We start from the raw sequence: 27,007 nt of genomic DNA, 5'->3' as shown, positions 1-27,007 counted from the left end.
TTGAACCAAGATCCTCAGATCTCAGACTCCTGAATAGCTAGGATTATAGACATGAGCCACCAATGCCCGGGGATGTTTTCTTTTTTTATATGTCTACTTTGCCCTTTTAAAATTTGGAGTTACTTTTTCCTCAGGAAAAGTTTGTATTACATTGTCTCATATATGTGTATACTTTTTTGTTTTTATTTTTGGTCAGTCATGAGGCTTGAACTCTGAGCCTGGGCTGCTATCCCTCAGCTCTTCAGCTCAAGGCAAGTGCTCCACCACTTGAGCCATAGCAACACTTCTGGTTAATTGAGATAGGAGTTTCAAGGACTTTCCTGCCCAGGCTGGCTTTGAACCATGATCCTCAGATCTCAGCCTCCTGAGTAGAGCCACTGATGCCCAGCTTACCTTTTCTGAATACGTAAATACATGTGTAGGTAAAGTCTTGGGAAAACGTAAGAAGTTGTGGCTGTAGGCCATTTTCCTGCCTATAACAAAAATTAAGGGGCTGGGAAAGTGGCTCAGTGGTAGAGCACTTGCCTTGCATTCATGAGGCCCTGGGTTCAATTCCTCAGCACCACATAAGCAAAAAGAAAAAAACCAGAAGTGGCGCTGTGGCTCAAAGTGGTAGAGCGCTATCCTTGAGCTGAAGAGCTGAGGGACAGCGCCCAGGCCCAGAGTTCAGGCCCCATGACTGGACCCAAAAAAAACAAACAAAAAACAAAACAAAACAAAAATTAAGTGTGTTTGACATGTTAAATTATACACTAAAAAAGGAGGGAAGTTCATCTTAGCATATTGAAAAGGTACCCATAATAGTTTCATGTTACCATTTACTATTTTTGGTACTACTCTGAGAAATAGTAATTGCCATTTAAATATTTCAAAAGTCTAAAGTTTTTATCTTTTTTTTTTTTTGGGGGGGGGTCCGGTTGTAGGGCCCGAACTCTGGGCCTGGGCGCTGTCCCTCAGCTCTTCAGCTCAAGGCTAGCGCTCTACCACTTGAGCCACAGCACCACTTCTGGCTTTTTTCTTTTTGCTTATGTGGTACTGAGGAATTGAACCCAGGGCCTTGCAAGGCAAGCACTCTACCACTGAGCCACCTTCCTTGCCCAAAAGTTTTTATCTTTTTAAATGATGAAATGGAATCTGTTGAATTTTAGAAGGGAAAGCAATGCCTTTAAAATGAACATTCATAAGGCTGAGGGTCAATACTGAAAAAAAAAAATGTGAGTGGTCTCCTTACATAATGTCCATACATTAGCTCTCCCTCCTTGAATATCTGCAAAGGTATGGTCCATTCTCCTCTAAACCCTTTTGTTCAAGTGGTATTGTCCACTATAACATTTTTTTAAGAGGATATTTTTTTGAATGACTTAACATGAAGATTATTTGAAGATTGCTTAAAAGATTGATTACTCATGATTATTTTAAAATTATATTTATAGGCTTAATAGAAAGCAGTGGCATGGATGAAGTGGATATACTTCACTTGAAAATTTAAGCCTAATTAAATTTAGTGAATGTAAAGAAAAATACCGTAACTAGGGCTAGGGTGGCACAGGTCAAGTGGTAGAGTATTTGCTCAGTGTGTACTGTGACCTGGGTTCAATATCCAGTGCCATCAAAAAAGAAAAATTACTGACAGACAAAGAAATTGTATTTCACCCTTAAAGCCATTTGTTATCTTATTTCACAAATTATGCCCTCATGGCCTAAGAAATGCATCTGTCAAAATTATTCAGTGTATTTTGACTTAGAATAAGATGGTTGAGTTAAGAAAATGGCTAGGTCTGGGCTGGAAAGTGGCTCAGTGGTAGAATGCTTGCTTAGCATGCATGAAGCCCCGGTGATTTCTTAGTACCACATAAACAGAAAAAAAAATCTGGGGCTGGGAAGGTGGCTCAGTGGTAGAACGCTTGCTTTGCATGCCTGAGACCCTGGGTTGGATTCCTCAGCACCACATAAGCAAAAAGAAAAAAGCCGGAAGTAGCGCTGTGGCTCAAGTGGTAGAGCACTAGCCTTGAGCTGAAGAGCTAAGGGACAGCACCCAGGCCCAGAGTTCAGGCCCCACGACCGGACCGCCCCCCCCCCAAAAAAAAAAAAAAAAAAAAAACTAGAAAAAAACCTAAAGTGGAACTGTGGCTCAAGTGGCAGAACACTAGTTTGAGGCAAAGAAGCTGAGACGGTGCCCAGGCTCTGAGTTCAAGTCCTATGACAGGTGGGGGGGGGGGGGGAAGAAATAGCTGGATTTAAGCTAAGTGGGGTTGGGAGAAATGGGGGAAATGATGGAGAAATATGCATTGTATTCATAAACACATGTTGAAGTAAAAGCCCTTTGTACCAGTACAGGAAGGAGGAAGATAGCTACAAGGCAGAATTAAAGTGTTCTCATAGATTTATCCTGATACGTTCTTGTAAGAAAACTTTATCATACACAATGTTTTAAGATGTGAAAACCGTTTTAGTTGATAACCTTAATTTTACTGTTTAAAACCAGGGAGTTAAAGGCCTAGTTCTAGCCAAAAATCAGTATAGTATAATATACAAAATAACTGATGGTTTAAAATTAGTTTACTATCATTTTCTTTTGGTTTCTAAGATCCATTAACATTTTCTTTTTTTTTATTGTTTTATAGGAAGATCATAACCAGCCATTGTTTGGAGTTCAGTTTAACTGGCACAGTAAAGAAGGCGATCCATTAGTGTTTGCAACTGTAGGAAGCAATAGAGTGAGTTTTAAGGAGTCTTATTTGGCATTTTTGACTTGATTATTTAATCTGTAATTAATATTGCATTGAAATGGGAAAACTTTGAAGCAAATATAACTTTAACAACATGATTTTATGTAAGAATGAAGTTTTAAAGAAATTGTCAGGTTAAACATAATCATGGTTGAAGACTACATTTAGGTTTTATGTTTTTCTTCATAAGTACTTTGAATGGGTAAGCAAATAGACCTTTTACTTTTTTAACTGATTTTAATTATTGTTTACATAGAATATGTCTGTGGCTTAGAAAAATAATGAATGGCTGTGTAAATGGAAGCATGAATCCATTGGATTTAAATAACAATACAGGGTATGGTACCAAACACTCTGTAAGCTCAGCCCTTACAGAGGCTGTGACTGGAGAATTCTGAATTAAAGGCTAGGCTATGTAGTAGTTCAAAGTTAGACCGGCAGATAAGTGAGATCCTGACTCGTGAAAGTAATAACAACATTACTAATAAAAATGAAAGTGTTTCAGTTATTTTTAGTAGACATTTGAGTTTGCTTTTAAAGTAGCCAACTGTATTTGGAATGGAGAGAAGTGGTGAAAAGAACCAGGCTAGCAAATTTTAACATAAATCATTATTTAATTTTTTAGTCAAACAAGGGCTGAACAGTGGGTTGCTAAGACATTTTATTCACTTCTTAATGAGTGAACGGGGTGACTTTCTAATGCTTTCTAGGGAGTCTTCAAGAGTTTTCTATTAAAGGTGTAGTACCTTAGGGGAAAATGGTTCTCTTAAGTCTATTATTAACTAACATTTTTATTATCCATTAAGCCTTATTATTAACTAGCATTTTTATTATCCATTATAAATCCATTTTATTTTCCATAGCAATAGCATAAAAATAGATTAAGGAATTGATTTAAATAGCTGTGGAGCCGGGCGCTGGTGGCTCACGCCTGTAATCCTAGCTACTCAGGAGGCTGAGATCTGAGGATCGCGGTTCAAAGCCAGCCCGGGCAGGAGAGACCGTGAGACTCCTATCTCCAATAAATCACCAGAAAACCGGAAGTGGCGCTGTAGCTCAAGTGGTAGAGCGCTCGCCTTGAGCTGAAGAGCTGAGGGACAGCCCCCAGGCCCAGAGTTCAAGCCCCATGACCGACAAAAAAAAATAAATAAATAAATAAATAAATAAATAGCTGTGGATAATTAGATATGATTGTATTTGCAGACAAATACAAGTCAACTTCCTTTCCCTTAAGGTTAATTGGGGAACGAGAGGTGAACCTGAGACACATTCTATGGTTATTGACTAAAATAAAAATTTATGCTTCTTTAGTAATTATGTTGGAATTCTTAGAAAAATAAAAGACCATGATTTTTGAATGTGTACTACTTGTTTTCTATAATGTTGGAATTCTATTCTCAATCAAAATTAACCAGTTGAGTATTTTCCTAATATCAGCATCTAATATAATCTGTTTTTTTTTTGTTTTGTTTTTGAATATCAAGATCATATAACCTTTTGGGGTTGAATCTTTGCTGTATGTTTTCTAAAAAGTAAAATTTAGCTTTTGGTCATTTTGCTTTTTCTGGGTACTTTTTTTTTTTTTTTACATTTAAAAATTTTTATTATCTTTAAGTCGTTCCCATTCTACAAAACAGTATATAAATACAAGGTGTCTGATAACATTGTCATCCATCACTCCTAACCCATTCCTTCTCTCACTTTTCTTTTCTTTGTTACTTAAAATTGAGATCAGGTGATTACATAAATTTTACATATTTCATAGTATTGTGAAATAATGATGCATAGTTAAAGTCACAAACACATTTTAACCTTCACAAGGCAAGTTTCAATAACAAAAGACTGGTGCTTTTACTGTTTGACAAAGTTGTTGAAATTCTAAATATTTGAAAGTTCCCATTGAAATTGGTAAAATGGGATAACTTTTCTTGGTGATTAGCCTAACTAGGCTGTATGATTTACAATTTGCTTAGTTCCCAAATTCTTTGAAGGTGTCAATTCAGAGGAAAAGTAATGTAGTTAAGGAAAAATTGAAGTTACTTTTTTTGTTGTTGGCAATGTAGCCCAATAATTAACTGTGGCTTGGGAGAATTACTGTAACTTTTACCTTGCTTTTTTAGTACACCCTTTGTTTTGTGGGAGGCATATTTTCACAAAATTAAGGTCAGGGAAGGACTCAGAAGATAACACTACTAATTAAACACAACTGATTATATAGCATGGGATGACAAGCTTTTTTTCATGACTTGAGCTGCATAATGTGTAAATAAAAATTTAAAATTCTTGTTCTTAAAATTTATTTTGGTAGGCTGGGAAGGTGGCTCGGTGGTAGAATGCTTGCCTTGCATGCATGAGGCTCTGGGTTCAATTGCTCAGCACCACATAAGCAGAAAAAGCTGGAAGTGGCGCTGTGGCTGAAGTGGTAGAGTACTAGCCTTGAGCTGAAGAAGAGTTCAGGCCCCATGACCAGCCCCCCCCCAAAAAAAATGCTTTTGGTATATCTTATTACTTTGATCGAACTTGTTCAGGGTTGCATGTAATAAATCCCTGAATTGTGCTGAATTGTGTCATAAAACCTAGTATATATGTATATGTGTGTGTATGTATACATATATATTTTTGAATACCAGTACTGAGACCTGAACTCAGTGCTTTGAGTTCTTGAATTTTTGTCTCTTAAGGTTAGCACTTTACCACTGAGTCATACCTCTTCCATTTCTGGCTTTTTGTTGGTTTAAGTGGGGTTAAGAGTCTCAGATTGGGGGCTGGGAAGGTGGCTCAGTGGTAGAGTGCTTGTCTTGCATGTATGAGGCCCTGGGTTTGATTCCTCAGCACTGCATAAGCGGAAAAAGCTGGAAGTGGTGCTGTGGCTTAAGTGGTAGAAAGCTAGCTTTAAGCTGAAGAGCTGAGGGACCAGTGCCCAGGCCCAGAGTTCAGGCCCCATGACTGACACGTCTCCCCCTCCCCCCCCCCAAAAAAAAGTCTCAGCTGACATTGAACTGCTATATTCAGATTTGAGTAGCTAGGATTACAGATGTGAACCACTGGTGCCCAACTCTTTTTTATCTTTGATTTTAGAATATGTGACACATGAAAATGGCTACCATACACATGAAAGTTAATATTTGATTAAATGTATCAGAAAAAAATACCAATTCATCATTGGGCAACTTGTCAAGTGAATTTTTTATGTTACTAATGATCTATAGCTACTCAAAACTTTAAAAACTGATACATAATAAAGATACATATTTATGGAGTATATGGAGTAGAAGGTACTGTTTCAACACATGACAATATTGTGTAATGCTTCTATCAAGGTAAATATATTTATCTTGTTAAATATTTGTCTTTTTATGGTTCCAAAGACCTTTTGTTGTTGTTGTTGTTGTTGAAGAATAATAGAGCATAATTACTTTGGGGTTTTCACTTTGGTTTCTGTGCGTGCACAGGTAGGTCCTAGGCTTGAACTCAGGGACTGGGAACTGTCCCTTAGTTTTTTTGCTCTAGGCTAGTACTTTTTAGTGGTAAATTGGAGTTAAGAGCTTTAGGGAATTTCTTGCTGGGGCTGTGATCCTTAGATCTCATCCTTTTGAGTAGTTAGGATTACAGGTGTGAGCCTCTGGTGCCTGGTACAATTTATCACTTTTAAAAATAGATGTAAGCGGGCCTGGGATGTAAGGGGGCTCAGTGGTAGAGTGCTTGCCTAGCGTTCATGAAGGCCTGGGTTCAATACCTCAGTACCACATACACAGAAAAAGCTGGAAGTGGCTCAAGTGGTAGAGTGCTAGGCTTGAGCAAAGCTCAGGGACAGTGCCTAGGCCCTGAGTTCACAAGCCCCAGGACTGCAAATCTCCCCGCCCCCTCCACTCCCCAACAACAAGAAAAAAATTGATGTAAGCCAACTTGAGCTGTGGCTAGCTAGAGTGCTAGCTTTGAGCAAAAAAAGCTAAGGGATAGCTCCCCAAGCCCCAAATTCAAGTCCTAGGACTGGTAAAAACAAAACAAACTTATTTGAATGTTTAATACTTTCTGATATTACATAAAATGTGTTAGAGTTTTTAATAGTTTTAGTAAGTTTAAAGGTGCCATTTTAAAACAGTATTCTCTGATGTATCTTTAAGATGTAATTGTGATTAGGATGTTTAAAAGTCAAGGAGTGTTTCTATACTTGAGATAATATTTAATTTTGTTTTAATTAGGTTACCTTATATGAATGTCACTCACAAGGAGAAATCCGGTTATTGCAATCTTATGTGGATGCTGATGTATCCTTTTCATGGTTTTTAATGTTTGGTCCAATAAGTCTGCTAAAACTTTTCTAAATTAATTCCTTAAAATTGCCTTTGTTTCTTAACCGTAGCCAGTGTAATTCCTCATTTCCAGTATCACCCAAGATAATTCTGGTGTCTAGGTTTCCTGATCTCTAAAAGTCTATTGTGGGTAGATGAGTAGATCCAAAAATTGTGGTACCTATCTATATATACACAATGGAATTTTATACAACCATTAGAATAAAGCAATGGCATTTATAGGGAATGGAAGTAGAAAAAATCATATTAAGTGAGGTAAGCCAGGCTCAGAGAGATAAACATCACATGTTCTCTCTGATATGTAGAAATTTAATCTAAAATACACTGGACTATGATAAATTATACAGGAATCCAGATATGCACACACACGTGACACCAAAAGAGGATATTTTCAGGAGAGAAATACAAGGGTGCTTAAGTACCTCACCATATTTATATAAAATAATATACATATCAAAATGAACTCCAAAATATGGAAACAAGAGACCTCTCTCTTCTTTTTTCTTTTTTTTTTTCAGTCTATAGTTTTTTATTTTTTGAAGATTCTGTCTCGTTTCCTTTTGTATGGTGTATTCAAGTGTATATCTTCAGAAGTTCTGGAGGCAGGGTACAGAACTCAAGGGGAAAATGGGAAAAAAGTGCAGCAGTGGAACTCACTGGACACTGATGAAAGTGAACTATGCAGCTCGTGAGTGGAGACAGGAGGGAAGGACTGTGAGAGTGAGGGAACAGAAGATACTGTACAATAAGAGAATATACTCATTACCAGACTTGTAATTGTAATCCCTCTGTACATTACCTTGTAATAAAAATAAAGTAAATTAATAACCAAAAAAGTATTGTGGGGTGGATGTGATGGGTGAGTTTTGAAGAAAAGAGCATTTGATAGGAAATGTTAGAAGCTGCTTGTTGAGAATTATATAATTTCAGTAGTTTTTTTAAGTTGTCATTGTAGTTTAATAATGAGCCTTGGTTGATCAGAAGCAATGACTGGCTGTTATCCCAAGAGTTTTGATCAACAAAACCTAGGTAGAAAAGAAAATGGACAGTTTAAGAAGTAAAATATTGAGGGGAGGGGCAGGGAATGAGTTAGAAAGAAAAGGAAAAAGAAGTAAAGCCAGAGTTAGACATAGCAATAAAAGTGAACTGATAGGTTGTTTCTTCCAGATCCATCTGAAAAACCTAACAACCATGACAGGGCAAGAACTTGTCATTTCCTTTCTTTTGCCTTTTTTTTTTTTTGGTTGGTTGTGGGGCCTGAACTCGGCCTGGGTGCTGTCCCTCAGCTCTTCAGCTCAAGGCTAGCACTCTACCCTTGAGCCACAGCACCACTTCCAGCTTTTTCTGCTTATGTGGTGCTAAGGAATCGAACCCAGGGCCTCAGGCATGCAAGGTAAGCACTCTACCACTGAGCCCGAACTTGTCATTTTCTGTAGATCATATGAAAAGAAATGAATTGTTTCTGTGTGCCAGTGGCTTACACCTGTAATCCTAGCTACTCAGGAGGCTGAGATCTCAAGATCGCAGTTCAAAGCCAGCCCAGGCAGGAAAGTCCATGAGACTCTTTTTTTTTTTTTTTTTTGTCGGTCATGGGGCTTGAACTCTGGGCCTGGGCGCTGTCCCTTAGCTCTTCAGCTCAAGGCAAGCGCTCTACCACTTGAGCTACAGCGCCACTTCCGGTTTTCTAGTGGTTTATTGGAGATAGGAGTCTCACGGTCTTTCCTGCCCGGGCTGGCTTTGAACCGCAATCCTCAGATCTCAGCCTCCTGAGTAGCTAGGATTACAGGCGTGAGCCACCAGCGCCCGGCGTCCATGAGACTCTTATCTCCAGTTAACCACCAGAAAACTGGAAGTAGCACTGTGGCTCAAGTGGTAGAGGGCTTGTCTTGAGCTGAAGAGCTCAGGGAGAGTGTTCAGGCCCAGAGTTGAAGACCCACCAAAAAAAAGAAAAGAAAAGAAAAATGAACTGTTGCCATTTTGGAAAGTTATGTAGAAAAGGGTAGAAAAATGGAATCTTTGTTTATTGATTAACATTCTCAGGGTAGAACATTAGCAGGGAAGAAACCTCAGGTGCCAGAAACAACATGCCCCCTCAGCAGAATTGAGTATTTGTACAAACAGCTAAATTGTAAATATTGCTGAGTAGAGGGACTGATTTTTTTTTTTTAATCATTTGGTATGTATCTTAGAGCCAAAATTGCTGTTTTATAAGTTAGGTTGTATAAAGAAAAATGAGAGACTGGGAAGGTGGCTCAGTGGTAGAGCGCTTGCCTTGCGAGGCCCTGGGTTCGATTCCTTAGCACTACATACGCAAAAAAGAAAGCCGGAAGTGGCACTGTGGCTCAAGTGGTAGAGCGCTAGCTTTGAGCTGAAGAGCTGAGGGACAGCGCCCAGGCCCAGAGTTCAGGTCCCACGACTGTATTCCCCCCCTCAAACAAAAAAAAAGAAAAATGAGAACTGCCACAAACTTGAGTAATTATTCAGAGACATCTATTTTCAAAAACAAATTATGTCTCTTAACAGTGATATTATTAGGCTGATGAAAACTTTTACACTTGTGCATGGACCTATGATAGCAATACAAGCCATCCTCTGCTGGCTGTAGCTGGATCTAGAGGAATAATAAGGATAATTAATCCCATAACAATGCAGTGTATTAAGGTGAGTCTTTGGGTTAAATAGAATCAATGACTAAGATTTGTGATTTGATTTATAACTTCTATTATTGCCTTTGAGATCTTAGTGACATTTGGGCATTGTAAACTAAGAAATAAGTGGGAAACCAATAGTATTTGCACCTTGTTGTTGTTGTTGTTTAAGTACTACTCATTTGAGTTTCTACTAATCCAATTTAATCAGGATATCAGCAAGTGGCACTTTAATTTATTCATTTATTCATTTATTTTATTTTCATTGGTTGGTTGGGTTTAATATGGAGCTAAGATTAAGGACTGCTATTTTAAGTGAAATTACCTGTCTGCTTTTAGATTTATGAAAGAATTTATTGATTTTGAGATATGAAACTTGAAATGTTTAAAATTTATTGTAGCACTATGTTGGCCATGGAAATGCTATCAATGAGCTGAAATTCCACCCAAGAGATCCAAATCTTCTCCTGTCAGTAAGTAAAGGTAAGAGAAACAAATGTTTTCTTAGTTCTGTTGATTTGGTTAAAATTGTTTTTAAGAGACTGTTCTAAGGGAGAAAAAAGTAACAGTAAATTTTTATTTTAATTTTATTCTTTTTGCTGGTCCTGGAGCTAGAATTTATGGCTGGGTTTTGTCCCTGAGCTTTTAGTTCAAGGCTAGCACTCTACCATTTGAGCCACAGCTCCATTTCCAGCTTTCTTTTGGTGCTTAATATGGACTTTCCTGCCCAGGCTGGCTTGGAACTGCAATCCTCACATCTCAGCTACCTTCCTGAGTAGCTAAGTTTACAAATATGAGCCACAGGCACCTGACAGTAACAGTAAATTTTAATAGAAAGATCTTAGGCTTCATTAGCATCTCACAAACCAAGTGCTTGAGAAAGGAACCAGGAAATATTCAGTTATATTTGTCTATATCAGATAATTGCAGGGCTGGGAAGGTGGCTCAGTGATAGAGCACTTGCCTTGCATGCATGAGGCCCTGGGTTCGATTCCTCAGCACCACATAAGCAAAAAGAAAAAAGCTAGAAGTGGCACTGTGGCTCAAGTGGTAGAGCGCTAGCCTTGAGCTGAAGAGCTGAAGGACAGCACCCAGGCCCAGAGTTCAGGTCCCACAACCGGACCCCCACCCCCCAAAAAAACCCAAAAAAACAAAAAAAACATAATTGCAACTGAGACTTAGGTATGTATGGGTGACCTTTCTTACCTTACTGTATCATAGTATAACTATGATAGTAGAACTATCTAGAATTTCACCCTCATGTGAATAGTTACATCATTTTGTCTGTTTTAAATGATATGCCATCAGTTATAACATTTTGAAATGTTCTTAAGATGATTTCACAAGCTATTTTACTTATTAATAAGAAATATAATGTATGAAAATTTATATTGTACTGGATGTCAGTGTCTTGTACCTGTAATTCTAACTATGAGGCTGAGCTCTGAGGGTTGTTTTTTTTGGTTCCCCCTCCCCCTTTTTTTTTTTTTTTGGTCTAGGTGGGAGATGGGGACCCAAACTTAGTACCTGACGCTTTGGCCCATTGGCTAGTGCTCTACCAACTGAGCCACCTCTCCAATCCAAATAGTAGAACTTTTTTTTTTGATTAAGGGCTTGAACTCTGGGGCTGGGCGCTGTCCCTCAGCTCTTCAGCTCAAGGCGAGCACTCTACCATTTGAGCCACAGCACCACTTCTGGCTTTTTCTGTGTATGTAGTGCCGAGGAATTGAACCCAGGGCCTCATGTGTGCAAGCACCCCACCCCTGAGCCACCTTCCCAGTCCCGAATAGTACAACTTTTAACCCTGGTTTCCAATTGTGGCATCAAGAACAGTTTCAAAAATCAGGCTTTTTTTTTTTTTTTTTTTTTTTTTAATGTATAGCAGTTTTGTTGCAAATGATACCTTGCCAGTAATTCACACATGTAATCCTAGCTACTCAAGAGATTGTGGCAAAAGTCTGTGACATTCCATATCTCCAAAATAACCATCAGAAAGCAGGGCTGGAGGTGTGGCTTAAGTGATAGAGAGCCAGCCTCACAAATAAGCTGAGACTTGTCTGGAGTTCAAACTTGGTACTAAAAGAAAAGAAACTTAAAGGGCAACAACAGGAGAAATGGCTTTTCCTAAGCTGTTGAAGAGATACCTATTCTCGGGGAAAGAGAGAAAGTGTTTATTCCCAAGAGAAGAAAGAAGAACAAACCTACACACAAAAATTTATACATGAAATCTCTTCCTTCCTTCCTTCCTTCCTTCCTTCCTTCCTTCCTTCCTTCCTTCCTTCCTTCCTTCCTTCCTTTCTTTCTTTCTTTCTTTCTTTCTTTCTTTCTTTCGATTGTGGTCTTGAACTCTGGTCCTGAGCACTGTCCCTGAGCTCTTCAGCTTAAGACGAGGGCTCTACTGCTTGAGCCATAGCACCACTTCCAGTTTTCTGGTGGTTAGTTGGAGGTAAAAATCTCATGAACTTTGCTGCCTAGCCAGCTTTGAACCGCGATCCTCAGATCTCAGCCTTCTGAGTAGCTAGGATTACAGGCGTGAGCCACCAGCACCCTGCTAAGAAACCATTTTTATAGCAATGTTAATTTCTACTGTTTATACAATTACAATGTATTATGACTTCATGGTATTGACATTGCTATATTTCCTTTTTTTACATTCTTTATTAATATGTAAGAGACTGGGGTTGAGCTTATGTTGGTGGAGTGTTTGTCTAGTATGTACAAGCCCCTGGATTTGATTATTTCGTATTGCAAAAAACAAAGATGATTGAAATTACAACTCTATAATTTTTTTTTTGGGGTCCGGTTGTGGGGCCTGAACTCTGGGCCTGAGCGCTGTCCCTCAGCTCTTCAGCTCAAGGCTAGCGCTCTACCACTTGAGCCACAGTGCCACTTCCGGCTTTTTTTCTTTTTGCTTATGTGGTGCTGAGGAATCGAACCCAGGGCCTCATGCATGCAAGGCAAGCGCTCTACCACTGAGCCAACTTCCCAGCCCACAACTCTATAATTTTTTAAAGAAGGACTTATTATACTATAACATTGTATGTGATTTTCAGTCATTTTTGGCTTTGTGTAGAAAGCTTATAAATCTGCCTCTTCCCCCCTTACCTTGTTAATGTGAATGTGGTAAAGGGATTAGGTAGTATCATGTTTTATGGTATAATAAAAATGATTTATGTCAAGTTTTTAAAGTATTTTTCTTACTTCTGAACTATCTTCATCAAATCAATATATTATTTAAATAAAATATTTTAAGATCATATAATTTACTTAGTAAATTTTACATTTGATATAAATTTTTATTGCTGTGTAATGTAGATCCCATCCATAATCTTCATTGTGCATAACAAATCTAAGCTTAAGGTTTTACTTTTTTTTTTTTTTTTTTTTTCCGGTGGTCCTAGAGACTCTGGACCTGGGTGCTGTCCCTATGCTTTTTGTGCTCAAGGTTGGTGTTTCACCACTTGAATTACAGCTCCGCTTCTGACCTTTTCTGGTCAATTGGAGATAAGAGTCCCATGGACTTTTCCTGCCTGGGCTGGCTTTGAACTGTAATCTTCAGATCTCAGCTTTCTGAGTCACTAGAATTACAGGTATGAGCCACTGGCACTGGCTTAAATTTTTACATTTTTGTTTTTCAGTAGTACCAGGCTTTGAATTCAGGGCCTCATGCTTGCTAGACAGGTACTCTATCACTTGAGCCATACTCCAAGTTTTTACTTCTTTAAGGAGATGTAGAAAGTTCACCGTAAATGAGTGATAAAAGTTCATTTTGATTTTTTTATATGTTTATACTAGATCATGCTTTACGATTATGGAATATCCAGACGGACACTCTGGTGGCAATATTTGGAGGTGTAGAAGGGCACAGAGATGAAGTTCTAAGTGCTGTAAGTTGAAAGCTGACCTTCAAGTTTACACCGCTGTGAACATTCCCCATTGAACTGTGTTCTTATTGGAAGAATATGTTTTGTTTCTGCAGCCTGGCAGGCAGTCATATCATTTATTTCACATAAAAGATTTTAATCGAGTTGGGAAGGTGGCTCAGTGGTAGAGCACTTGCCTTGCATGCATGAAGCCCTGGGTTCAATTCCTCAGCACCACGTAAGCAAAAAGAAAAAAGCCGGAAGTGGCGCTGTGGCTCAAGTGGTAGAGCACTAGCCTTGAGCTGAAGAGCTGAGGGACAGCGCCCAGGCTCAGAGTTCAGGCCCCATGACTGGACCCACCCCCCCCCCCAAAAAAAAAAAAAAAGATTTTAATCTTACAGGTAAAGGAGTGAGCAAGTAAAACCTTTTTGTTTTTATAAAAATTACCTGAACTTGTATCATTCAGTACCTGGACTGATGGACGAATACAATTGACTTGTTCCTTTTATTTATGTTTTTGGTCCTAAAATTCTTGATTTTCCTGTCTCAGCCTCCTAATTGCTATAATTACAGATATGCACTACCATGCACAGCTTGTTCTTTTTTCTTTTAGTTAAAAATCACCAAGTTAAGTTCTCATTTATTAAAAGAAAAAATAACAAATTAGTCTCTCCCTTTTTTTTTTGTTTTGGTCGGTCGTGGGGCTTGAACCCTGGGCTTGGGCGCTGTCTCTGCACTCTTCAGCTCAAGGCGAGCGCTCTACCGCTTGAGCCACAGTGCCACTTCCGGTTTTCTAGTGGTTTATTGGAGACAAGAGTCTCACTGACTTTCCTGCCTGGGCTGGCTTTGAACCTCGATCCTCAGATCTCAACCTCCTGAGTAGCTAGGATTATAGGCATGAGCCACCGGCACCCGGCTCCAAATTAGTCTTTAAGAAACATTTTTAGTGGGTGTAGTGACTTCATCTGTAATCCTAGGTATTTAAGAGGCAGAGATCCAGTTGGCCATGGATCATGCCAATCTGGGCAAAAAGTTAGTAAGACCCTATCGTATCCAATAACTGAGCAAAGTAGCATGTGCCTCCCTTCCTAGCTCTGTAGGAGTTATAAATAGGATCTATAAAGATATATCCAGGTCTAAACTGAAAACCAATATGAAAAGTAACTAAAGCAAAAGTGGTAGAATACCCACCTAACAAAAATGTAAGTGTCTGAGTTCAACCTCAATATCATACACACACACAAGAACATTGTCGTTTTTTTTTTTTTTTGTCAGTCGTGGGGTCTGAACTTTGGGGCCTGGGTGCTGTCCCTTAGCTCTTCAGCTCAAAGCTAGTGTTCTACCACTTGAGCCACAGCACCACTTCTGACTTTTTTCTGCTTATGTGGTGCTAAGGAATTGAACCCAGGGCCTCATGAATGCAAGGCAAGCACTCTACCATTGAGACATCTTCCCAGCCCCCAAAAATCATTTTCATTGAAGCTGAAATAACCTTTCAGGAAGAATTTTAATGTGCTCACACTGAGCTTTAGATAATCTCTTTGGCATAGTTTTTTTTTTTTTTTTTTTTTTGGGTCCGGTCATGGGGCCTGAACTCTGGGCCTGGGCACTGTCCCTCAGCTCTTCAGCTCAAGGCTAGTGCTCTACCACTTGAGCCACAGCACCACTTCCGGCTTTTTTGTTTTTGCTTATGTGGTGCTGAGGAATTGAACCCAGGGCCTCATGCATGCAAGGCAAGCACTCTACCACTGAGCCATCTTCCCAGCCCCTGGCATAGTTTTATACATGACTAGTAGTTGATTGTGTTTAAAATACCATCTTCACGCTGATGCATTGATCTATTATAATTGAACTATTAAAATTCATGTAAGTGTACTTGGTGGCCTATTTTCATGTTTTTTAATTTATGTTAAAGGTGATGTACAGAGGGGTTACAGTTACATGGAGTACATTTCTTTTTGGACAGTGACCCTCCTTTCATGTTGTTAACATTATTTTAGATTATATTCCATGTTAATTCATTGGATTTTCTTCACTTGTTTTTATGAAATTATTTAAAGGACCACTATAGTTTTTGGAGTTTGTAGTATTTTAAGGGAGGTACTACAGTATTGCTGTTACTATAGTTTTTGTGCCTTTGGGAAAATTATAGCTACTTTAGACCACCTGTCAATATGGATTTTCTAAAAGTGATAGTAATGTTCTACATTTACATTTAAGAAGTCTAAATTAGAGTTGCTAATTCTAGGTTGTTGATAGGGATGTAATTAGAAGAAACTAGGCTTGTAAATTCCATAAACATTCTAGTCTACAGCTCTTTTAACAGTGGAGTTGGAGATTGGATTGGTTGATTAAAAAAAAATAACTTTCCTTCAATAGATATTTTTCTTGCTGCTTCTCATAATGAAAACAGGAAAGAGCATATATCTTTGGAATTATAGATGTTCAGTACTGGAAAGTAACATCTGTGAGATTTTGACTAACTCACTGTGTACCTTGTGCTAAATTTAGACAGCATTAAGTTGCTGTAAATGGTCGATCTGTTCAATGCCTATTAAAAATAGTGAAGTAGGGCTGGGAATGTGGCTTAGAGATACAGTGCTTACCTTGCATGCATTGGGTTCAATTGCTCAATACCACATACACAGAAAAAAGCCAGAAAGGATGCTGTGGCTCAAGGTGGAGTGCTAGCCTTGAGCAGAAGCTCAGGGACAGTGCCCAGGCCCAGAGATCAATCCCCCCAAGACTGGCAAAAAATAAAATAATAGTAAAGTCAAAGTTAAACTCTGTTATTTCATGTTATAGATGTTTTCCTTTAGTCCTTTAAAAAATGAGCTCTAAAACCAATGTAACTGAAATATTTCAACTTAAAAGAAAAAGTAAAATTTGAGCAGTTTAAGGACTCATAGTTTCATATACCAATGTCAGTTACATTTCTTGATTGCAACTGCTGGAGAAATGTAATATAACTGTTCAGCTTTTAGTGTCATAGAATAATTGTCACTAAAGCATTTGATAAATATGTTCAATATTTAATTCACTGTTTAGTTTTAAGTTAAATTTGATTATATTTAAATATACTTGAAAAGATAAACTAAATTCATGTGATTTACTTTACTGTCTTCTGTATTATAAAAACTCACAGTTTGATGATTAAGAAAGTTAAACTTGGGCTGGGAAGGTGGCTCAGTGGTAGAGCACTTGACTTGTATGCATGAGGCCCTGGGTTTGATTCCTCAGCACCACATAAGCAAAAAAGAAAAAAGCCAGAAGTAGCTCTGTGGCTCAAGTGGTAGAGCACTAGCCTTGAGCTGAAGAGCTGAGGAACAGTGCCCAGGCCCAGAGTTCAGGCCCCACAACCGGACCCCCCCCCCAAAAAAAAAAAAAAAAAGAAAAAAGAAAATTAAACTTTAAATCCTTGAGCTAATAAACTCTGTGACTTAGTTTTCATTGTATGGTATATCAGGTAAAAATTGGATGAATATAATTTGGGGCTGTAATACACTCAATTTAAAATTTCTTTCATTTTACACATAGGATTATGATCTCTTGGGAGAAAAAATAATGTCCTGTGGTATGGATCACTCTCTTAAACTTTGGAGGATCAACTCAAAAAGAATGATGAATGCCATTAAAGAATCTTATGATTATAACCCAAATAAAACTAACAGGTAACAGTTAATATGTTTTGTGTTGCTGCTGAATAGATATGTTTTATTTTTTCTACAGAATTGTTCTCCAACATTGATTTTAGAAGCTCTTCTAAGTTATAAGTATAAAAATCTTTAAGTCAAACTTTCTGTAGACTAGAGAAGGTAAAAGACAAATAAATGAATTTTACCTTAAGGTAGCAAGCCATGACTTCTGTACCACAATATTTTCGTCTAAATAATACTCCCTTTGTTAAATAAAGAAAAATTCAAATTAAGTGTTTATGTTCCATGATACCATAAACTAGGAAACCTTGCAGTTTCCTTATGTTTTTGAAATGTCCCAATTCTTTTTTCAAATACTTCAATTGTTAGCATAGTAACAGTCCCTTTATTTGTTTTATGTATTTACTTATTTATTGTGTACCTGTACTGGGGTTTGAACTCAGGGCCTAGACACTTAGCTTTCTTTTCTTTAGTTTTCTTTTTTTTTTTTTTTTTCTTTTTTCTTCTTTTCTGCTGAAGACTGGCAGTTGGCCACTTGAGTCATGGCTCCGCCTACAGTTTTTGCTGGTTAACTATAGACAGGCATCTCATGGACTTCAGTCTGGGCTTGCTTTGACTGTGATCCTCAGATCTCATCCTCTTGAATAGCTAGGATCACATGCATGAGCTACCAGCATCTAGCTCTAGTAATGGTACTTTTAGAATCTTAATCTGGCTGTCCTAATACAACTGTAAACATCATATATCTACATATGCTAAATTTATAATTTTTTTAAACAAAGAGATAGTTTATTTGCTGTTTTTTCACTCATTATTTTTATTGGTTTTTTTTTTTTTTTTGTCGTGTGGCTTGAACTCTGGGCTTGGGCGCTGTCATGCCCAGGCTGGCTTTGAACCTCGATCCGCAGTTCTCAGCCTCCTGAGTAGCTAGGATTACAGGCGTGAGCCACCAGCGCCCGTCACTCATTATTTTTAAATTTCTACTCGTCAGTAAATTCTTGAGTGTACTCAACAAACCTCTGTAGCCTTAGAAATCAGTACAACTTTCACATTTCTACTTTCAGGCCGCCAAGGACTAGGAAACACAAACAAGAATGCAAGTTTGTGTTGTTAATCATTCTTCAGATCTCTGAAGTAAATACAAATTTCACATTTTACAGACAATGACATGGACTTATACTAATCTTCCGGAGAAGAACTTCACTATAACATTGTTATATGTACTTCACTAAAAAACAATGATTATAACAGTTAATCATTTAGGCCAGGTAGAATATATGTCTGTATCCCAGCTCTCTAAGAAGCAGAGTCAGAAGGGTTGTGAGTTGGAGGCCAGCTTGGACACTTACTAAGATCCTTTCTCAAAAAATATCAACAAAAAGGCCTGGAGTTGTGGCTTAAGTTGGTAGATTGCTTGCTAACATGTGTTAGACCCTAGGGTCAATTGCTAGTATTGCAAACAAAAAACTATGTCACATTGTTCATTATGTTTTGATGTTTTAACAAATGAAAGATCTAGGAATTTGAGAACAATTGTTTGAGATGATGCAGTCTCACATGCCTTTTAAAAATAAAAGCAAAAAGGAAAAGAAGACTTGTGAAGTGGGTAAGATAATTCATGGCATATCACACTTTTGCAGCTACTTCAGCATAAAAATTTAGTCATAGCTCAAGTCTGTTCTCCTAGCTTCTTGGGAAGCCAAGAACAAAGGGATTGTGATTCCCAGCTTGAGTATGAGACATCATGTCATGGCTTGGCATGGTGGTACTGTTACCCTAGCTCTGTGGAAAGTGCAGTGGCTAGGTATGGACAGCGATTCACACTTCTAATTCCCAGTGACACAGTGAAGCACAAGTAGAATTGCCCATGCCAGTACAGGCCAGTAGGGTTGTAACTAGACTCTACTTCAAACACAGACAATGCAAACTGTAGCTGGGGATGTGGCTCATGTGGCAAGGTTCCTACCTATCAATCAAGACTCCCTAATTTCAACTCTTAGTTTAAAAATAAATAAATAAAGGCCTGGGCTGGAAGTAGAGCTCTGGCTCAAGTGGTAGAGTGCCAGCCCTAACTGTAAAAGCCAAGCAAGAGTACAAAGTTGTAAGTTCAAGCTTCAGTGGTAGAGTGCCAGCCCTAACTGTAAAAGCCAAGCAAGAGTACAAAGTTGTAAGTTCAAGCTTCAGTACCTAAATTTTAAAAAGTGGGCCATGGGAGGGGAAGACAGAGAGAAAACTCATGGGCTGAGGGGTGTGGCTCAGTGGTATTATGCTTACTTAACAAGATTGAAGAACCTGGGTTTAATACCTAACATGCAAAAACAAAATGATTAGTCAATACATTTGAAATGTTAAGTGTGCTGTTAATTTACTGACAGCTTATTAGTAGCTTTATCTTTGTCTTCTCACAAATTTCTTTCAGCAAAATATGGAGCCACATTTTCTTTCCCTAAATGAAGAAATTACTTGGAAAAGTTTTTATGTCAAATATATGTGATGATCATTTTCAGAAATTATTGCTTAAGGCAGTACTTTTATAGTAGATTTTGAAATGTTTCATTGTTCTTAGAATGATAGCTATCTTGAAATATTTATAGAGTATTGATTAAGTAGGCAAGTATATTTTAATGAGGATTTTAACCCCTGAAATCAGTTCTTTTTATCATTGGCTAAGAAAGCCAGAATTGAAGTGATTGTTTTTGAGCCATAGATACTAAAAGGCAGGAAGCTGAAGCCAATAATGGACAATAATGAAAGAAAAATAAAAAGACACTTTAGTTCTCAAATTAAAATATTAAATTATCTAGGAATACAGAGGATGTAGTTCAGTGAAAGATTGTTTACTAACATGCTTGAGGTCTTGGGTTTGGTTCTTAGAACCACCAAAAAATTAATAAAGGCAAAAAAGTATACTTTACTATACTTTTTATACTTTTAATTTTTAACATTTCCATTCTTCCTTCAGGCCATTTATTTCCCAGAAAATCCACTTTCCTGACTTTTCTACCAGAGACATACATAGGAATTATGTTGATTGTGTGCGATGGTTAGGAGATTTGATTCTTTCCAAGGTACGGAAAAACTGCAGTTAAGTTGTATTGTGTGTGTATATGTGTTGATTGTGTGTTGATAACTAAGTGAATGACTGGAGTTAACTGACTCGGAGATTGTAGTTTGCTCAGTGTACTCTTAATATGTTGGATATAAAACACATTTAGCTCTCCGTATCCATGGGTTCCATAACCTTGTATTCAACCAATCACTGATCACTCAGGGGGAGGCTGGGTATAGGTGACTCACATCTATAATACTAGCTACTCGGGAGGCTGAGATCTGAGAGGTTCAAAGCCAAACTGGGCAGGAAAGTATGTGAGACTCTTATCTCCAGTTAACCACCAGAAAACTGGAAATGGCACTGTGGCTCAAAGCAGTAGAGCACTTGAGCAAAAGAGCTCAGGGACAGAGCCCAGGCCCTGAGTTCAAGCCCTGTGACCAAAACCAAAAAAGTTTGGAGAAGAATTGCATTTGTACTGAACATGTACAGACTTTTTTTTCTATATTCTCTATAAACAATATGATAACTATATAGCATTTATATTGTATTAGATAACCTAAATAATCTAGAGATGATTAAAGGTAGGTGTATAGGAGGGAATGTGTAGGTTACATGCAAATCCTGTGTTATTTAAATAAGATACTTGGACCTCCACGATTTCTCTGTGGAGGTCCTGTCTTTTGCTCAAAGTTAGCACTCTCGCGCTTAAGCCACAGCACTATTTCTGGCTTTTTCTGTTTATGTGATACTGAGGAATCAAACTTAGGGCTTCATGCATGCTAGGTGAGTACTCTAGCACTAAGTCACATTCCCAGCCCCAAAAGAACTTTTTTTCTTTTTGTCCATCGTGGGGCTTGAACTCTGGGCCTGGGCGCTGTCCCTCACTTCCTCAGCTCAAGGCGAGCACTTTAAAACTTGAGCCACAGCACCATTTCCGGTTTTATGGTGGTTAATTGGAGATAAGAATCTCATAGACTTTCCTGCCCAGGCTGGCTTTGAACCTTGATCCTCAGATCTCAGCCTCCTGAATAGCTAGGATTACAGGTGTGAGCCACTGGCGCCCGGCTAAGAACATTTTTTTAAGCTGGTAATTCACAGAAATTATTGGTGATATTATTGAAAAGTTTAAGATTTTTCAACTTCAGAAAAATTGCTCTCATTTCTTGATATGGATTTCAGAGTATTCCACATTCTCTTGAACACAGCCTATTTTTTTTCTTCTTATCCTTATGGGAATTGTTTTTACTGTTGGTGGTGGTGTGTGGTTTTTATCCTCAAACTTTTGGTTTTGAAATAGACCACAGGAAGTTTCAAAGATAGTATAGAAAGGTCTGTTATGATCACTACTTAATTTTTCCAATGGTTGTATCTTTTTTATAACTCTCACATGATAAGTAATCCAGGAAATTGACAATGACACAATGTGTGTATAGTTCATTGTCGGCTTACCTTGTTGATTCAAGAATGTCACAATTGGAGATTTTTGAAATTGTATTTTCTTATTCAGTACAATGTCCTAGAGTTCTACCCATGTTGTTGCCTGTGTCCGTAGCACTCCATTTTAATTGTTTAAGTACATTCCATCATGTGGATGTCCCATCACAGTTAATTTCACCATCTATTATAGGTTGTTTTGGTGGTTTTCTATTCTAGGCTATTAGAAATCTAATGAACCGTTGTGGACAGGATTCTGTGTTAACTTAAGTTTTCATTTCTCTGGGATATCTGCCTAAAAGAGAAATTGTTAGGTAATAGTTAAGCTTATTTAGGTTTTTTGTTTTGTTTTGTTTTTTGTTGGGGGGGGGGCTTGAACTCTGGGCCTGGGTGCTGTCCCTCAGCCCTTCAGCTCAAGGCTAGCTCCTCTACCACTGAAGCCACAGCGCCACTTCGAGCTTTTTCTGCTTATGTGGTGCTGAGGAATTGATCCCAGGTCCTCATGCATGCAAGGTAAACACTCTACTACTGAGCCACCTTCCCAGCCCCAAGTTTATTTAGTTTTAAAGAAACTGCCAAACCATTCTTTCACATCTTTTTTTTAATTTTCTAATTGGATTGGCTTTCTGTTTTGTTCTCGCTGTTAGGTTTTGAGGGTTCTTAGAGTATTCTAGATATATTTTTCTTATATCAGATTTTCTTAAAATCTGTAGTTTGTCTTTTATCTTCTTTTTTTTTTTTTTTTTTTGTCGGTCGTGGGGCTTGAACTCTGGGCCTGGGCGCTGTCCCTCAGCTCTTCAGCTCAAGGCGAGTGCTCTACCACTTGAGCTACAGCGCCACTTCCGGTTTTCTGGTGGTTTATTGGAGATAGGAGTCTCATGGTCTCTCCTGCCCGGGCTGGCTTTGAACCGCGATCCTCAGATCTCAGCCTCCTGAGTAGCTAGGATAACAGGCGTGAGCCACCAGCGCCCGCCTGTCTTTTATCTTCTTAATTGGGTCTTTTTTTTTTTTTGCCAGTCCTGAGACTTGAACTCAGAGCCTGGGCATTGTCCCTGAGCTTCTTTTGCTTGAAGCTAGTACTCTACCACTTGAGCCACAGCACCACTTCCAGCTTTTTCTGTGTATGTGGTACTGAGGAATCAAACCCAGGGCTTCATGCATGCTAGGCAAGCATTCTACCACTGAGCCACATTCCCAGCCTGGATCTTTTTTTTTTTGAAGTGGAAGTAACTCAAATCTATTATGTCAGTGGACCCGGAGGAGGAACTCTTACTCCAAAGTCTTGAGCCCCTAGTCTTAAGATTAAAGGTCTTCATAGAGTTACATGGGGAGATTGGGCTATGAGGGCTGTATTGGTTGCTAATAAGTGAGGTTAAATTAGGCTGTAGTAGCATTTAGGTTTAGGTTGGGAGGGGATGCAGAAGCCCAGCAGTTAGGTAGGCTAATGTCAGGTCAGCAGTCAGATAGGCATGCAGGAAGTCCTATTTCATTTCCAGTTTTTGTGCTTAATCAAGCTCCTTGATATTCCCCCCTTTTGATGCCTATTCTAGCAGGAATGAGCATCAGTCTTGTGTAAGATTTATTGGCCTGTATTGAGTCAGAAACATTTACAGTTTGATGGCCTCTAGTTGTGAGCTAATAAACTTAGTAACCATATTTAGCAACAAGGACCCAAAGGCTAGGGCCAGGACTATGACCATAAGGGTCCAAGGAAAGGAGATATCCATGAGAGTCAGATCTGGAAGGACCTACCATTATGATTCTTCCCTATGGTAAGCTTCTGGAGTCATACTGTTGCATTGTTGTTCCACAGACTCCCTTACCACTCTAGACTTACTGACATAGAAACATCACTCTTCCCTCAGGAAGGCACAGAGGCCTCCCTGGGTTACAGTGAGCAAGTCTAAGCCCCTCTTGTTTTGGAGGATGTCACCAATGAATCTATTGGATCTCAGAGGTTATGGCCTGACTGTTGGACATTTGAGAAATCTTGATCTATCTGGGTCCAGAGGTGCTGCTAATAGACTTGAGACAGCGATACTGGCAGCCCCCAAGCCTGCTCCTGCTGTGGTGGCTGCTCCATTCCAGATGTGATGACATTCTTTTTATTTGTGAGTGCTCCCCAGGAAGATAGGGTACCATGGTGAGGTCTGAAAAAAGCCTTAATGTGGCACTTGTTTCCTATCCTACTCAAATTGAGGCAATGGGAGATTCTTTGCACACAGGCAAAGTACTTTGGTGCCATCAGGTGCCCCTAAGGATTTGCTTTTGTATCAGCTTGAGTTCCAGAGGATTCAAGTAGCTGTAGCATTGGTGTGTCTTTAACCCAGGATGCAAGTGACTTTTCCTCACACCTGGGTCAGAAGGGCAGGGAGACTGAGTAGGCTCAGGGTGCAACCATTAATTGAGTCTTTTGTAGAAGTTATTTTTAGTTTTTATAAAATCCAATTACTGATTTAAAAAGTGAACTTATGAATAGTGCTTCTGTTGTATCTAAGAAATTGTCATCAAAATTGTTTTTCAAAGAAATTCTGGTTCTTATGTCTTTCCATGTAGATTTTAGAACAGTATTGTATACATTAAAAATAATGTCTTGCTGGGATTTTCTTTGAAGGAAGAGGATTTTGATTAGAATTATGTTTCATCTATATATAATTTTGTAGATAATAGCTTTTTGCTGTCTTCCTTCTAATCCAGAACATGAAATCTCTCTCCATTTATTTAGATCTTCTATTAAAAAATCAGCTTTATTTATTTATTTATTTATTTATTTATTTATTTATTTATTTATTTATTGCCAATCCTGGGGCTTGAACTCAGGGTCTGGGCACTGTCCCTGAGTTTCTTTTGCTCAAGGATAGCACTCTACCACTTGAGCCACAGCGCCACTTCTGGGTTTTTCTATGTATGTGGTACTGAGGAATCGAACCCAGGGGTTTCATACATGCATACATTCTACCACTAAGCCACATTCCCAGCCCTTTATCAACATTTTATAGCTATAAGGATACAGGCCTTGCTTATGCTATGTTAGAATTACATCTTAAGAATTCTGTTTCAGCTGTTATAAATTGTGTTGTTTTTTTATTTTTGGTTTTTTTGGTCAGTCATGGGGCTTGAACTCTGGGCCTGGACGCTGTCCCTGAGCTCTTCAGCTCAAGGCAAGCGTTCTGCCACTTGAGCCATAGTGCCTTTTCTGGTTGTGTGGTGGTTTATTGGAGATAAGAGTCTCACAGAGTTTCCTGCCCAAGCTGGCTTTGAACCACAATCCTCAGATCTCAACCTCCTGAGTAGTTAGGATTTCAGGCATGAGCCACTTGCACCCAAGCTTGTGTTATGGTTTAAATTCCCATTTTTTTTTTTGTGCTCACAGCTAGTATAGAGAAATACAACTGTTTGCATGTTGATATCTTTGATTCCTGAAACCATAGTGGATTTTTTGTTTTCCTTTTGTGTGTGTTTTAATTGGGATTTTTTTTTCTTTTCTTTTTTTTTGGGGGGGGGAGGGGTCTGATCATGGGGCCTGAACTCTGGGCCTGGGCGCTGTCCCTCAGCTCTTCAGCTCAAGGCTAGCACTCTACCACTTGAGCCACAGCGCCACTTCCGGCTTTTTTCCCTTTTGCTTATGTGGTGCTGAGGAATCGAACCCAGGGCCTCATGCATGCAAGGCAAGCGTTCTACCACTGAGCCGCCTTCCCAGCCCCGATTAATTGGGATTTTCTTTGTCATCTGCTAATAGGGACAGTTTTATTTTTTTCCCTTCTGTGTTAATTAGCTTTTTATCTCTGTGATAAAATACTTGAAGTAAACATAAAGAATTTATTTTTGGCTCAGTTTCAGAAGTTTCAGTCATGGCTGCTTGGCCCTGTCAGTTGGAACTTGTAATGAAGCAGAAGGGAGGGAAGGATGGAGTAGAGCTGCTTGCTTCATGGTGATCCTGAAGCTGAGAAACAGAAGCAGATCCAATATATCCTCAAAGTATGCCTCCAATGACCACCTCTTCCATCTAAGCCCCACTTCCTGTGTTTTCATTCCCAGAAGTCCCTAGAAGATGACCAAGCCTTCAGTACATGGCCTATGGGGGACATTACAGATCCAATCCATTAAACTTCTTGGTTTGGATTTTTTTTTAACTCAAAATATCATGCATATTTCAGTAAATTTAAATATTTTTATTGTCTGATAACTGCCATCACTGTCTTGTTATTTCTGAATTTAATTTGCAAGAAGAAGCAGTGGCTAAAAAGATTCTTTAGATTTTTTAATAAAACTTAGGTTAGGGAAAAATATGCTTACAAGTACAAAATAAAACTTGGCTCTTAGTTAAGACTATTTCTTTGCTCATACTTTAAAATGCATTTTTGTTTTCCATTTAGGAACTGTGGAAAACAATAGGTATAATATTTGAAGGGTTACTCCATTTTGCCATGTGTAGTCTTCCAGATTCTTTTAGGCTACATATGTTGAAGTGGATTCCATGGTGGTCACATTTCCTATAAGTCGAATGCTGTCTGGCAGACCCTTCCTTCCATTCAGCTTTCTAACAGCTTATCAAGGATTGGTGGAGGGGCATAGATTCTTGCCTGATTGGTTTCCACAGTGCAGCCATTTAGCACCATCTCTTCCAAAATGATGTGTGCTTTCCAGATTAAACATTATATCGAGTTCACTCACTTGGCTGAAATACTCACCTAAAACTTCCACAAAATTGTGGATGAAATAATAAATAGCCATTTATTCTCAGTGTCATTCATTCCAACCACAATGAAGAGAGCTGCTTAAAATTCTTACATTCAATTAAAGAGCACTGTTCACTGGATTGTAACAGGCAGCTCTTTATGACCTCTGTTTACACAAGGATCTGCTTATTAGTCTCCACATATTCATAGTACTTAGAAAGTCGGGGCTGGGAAGGTGGCTCATGCATGCCTTGCATGCACGAGGCCCTGGGTTCAATTCTTCAGCACCATATAAGCAGAAAAGGCAGGAAGTGTTACTGTGGCTCAAGTGGTAGAGCACTATTCTTGAGTTGAAGAGCTGAGGGATAACGCCCAGGCCCAGAGTTCACGCCTCTGACCCCCCCCCAAAAAAAAAAACCCAAACCTGGATCACTCTATTTAGCCCAGGGTAGCCTTGAATTTGAAATCCTGCCAATCCAAGTACTGGGATTATAAGTATGCACCAAACCATTATACTTTCTGATCATTGTGCCTTCTTCTTTTTCTTCCATTATTGCATGGGCATACTGTTTGTTCTGTATTGCATATGTGTTAAAGCAGATATTTTTACTCATTCAGTCTTTCATAATTATG

The 27,007-nt window shown here is 38.7% G+C and overlaps 1 protein-coding gene across 2 annotated transcripts in view; it reads left to right on the top strand.

The window, feature by feature from the left end:
- Nucleotides 1-27,007, top strand: part of Eed (embryonic ectoderm development) — a 46,644-nt gene that overhangs the window by 10,356 nt on the left and 9,281 nt on the right. For both annotated transcript variants that reach the window (XM_070034827.1, XM_070034828.1), the window contains exons 3-9: nt 2,625-2,717; nt 6,932-6,997; nt 9,578-9,703; nt 10,092-10,173; nt 13,486-13,577; nt 17,091-17,224; nt 20,172-20,277. In XM_070034827.1, coding sequence (XP_069890928.1) covers nt 2,625-2,717; nt 6,932-6,997; nt 9,578-9,703; nt 10,092-10,173; nt 13,486-13,577; nt 17,091-17,224; nt 20,172-20,277 — 699 coding nt within the window. The remainder of the gene's footprint in view (nt 1-2,624; nt 2,718-6,931; nt 6,998-9,577; nt 9,704-10,091; nt 10,174-13,485; nt 13,578-17,090; nt 17,225-20,171; nt 20,278-27,007) is intronic.

This window comes from Dipodomys merriami, unplaced genomic scaffold, assembly GCF_024711535.1.
Source record: "Dipodomys merriami isolate MVZ:Mamm:240054 unplaced genomic scaffold, mDipMer1.0.p SCAF_25, whole genome shotgun sequence".
Lineage (NCBI taxonomy): Eukaryota > Metazoa > Chordata > Mammalia > Rodentia > Heteromyidae > Dipodomys > Dipodomys merriami.
Note: the sequence above shows the minus strand (reverse complement) of the source record. Positions and strands in the feature narration are given on the sequence as shown.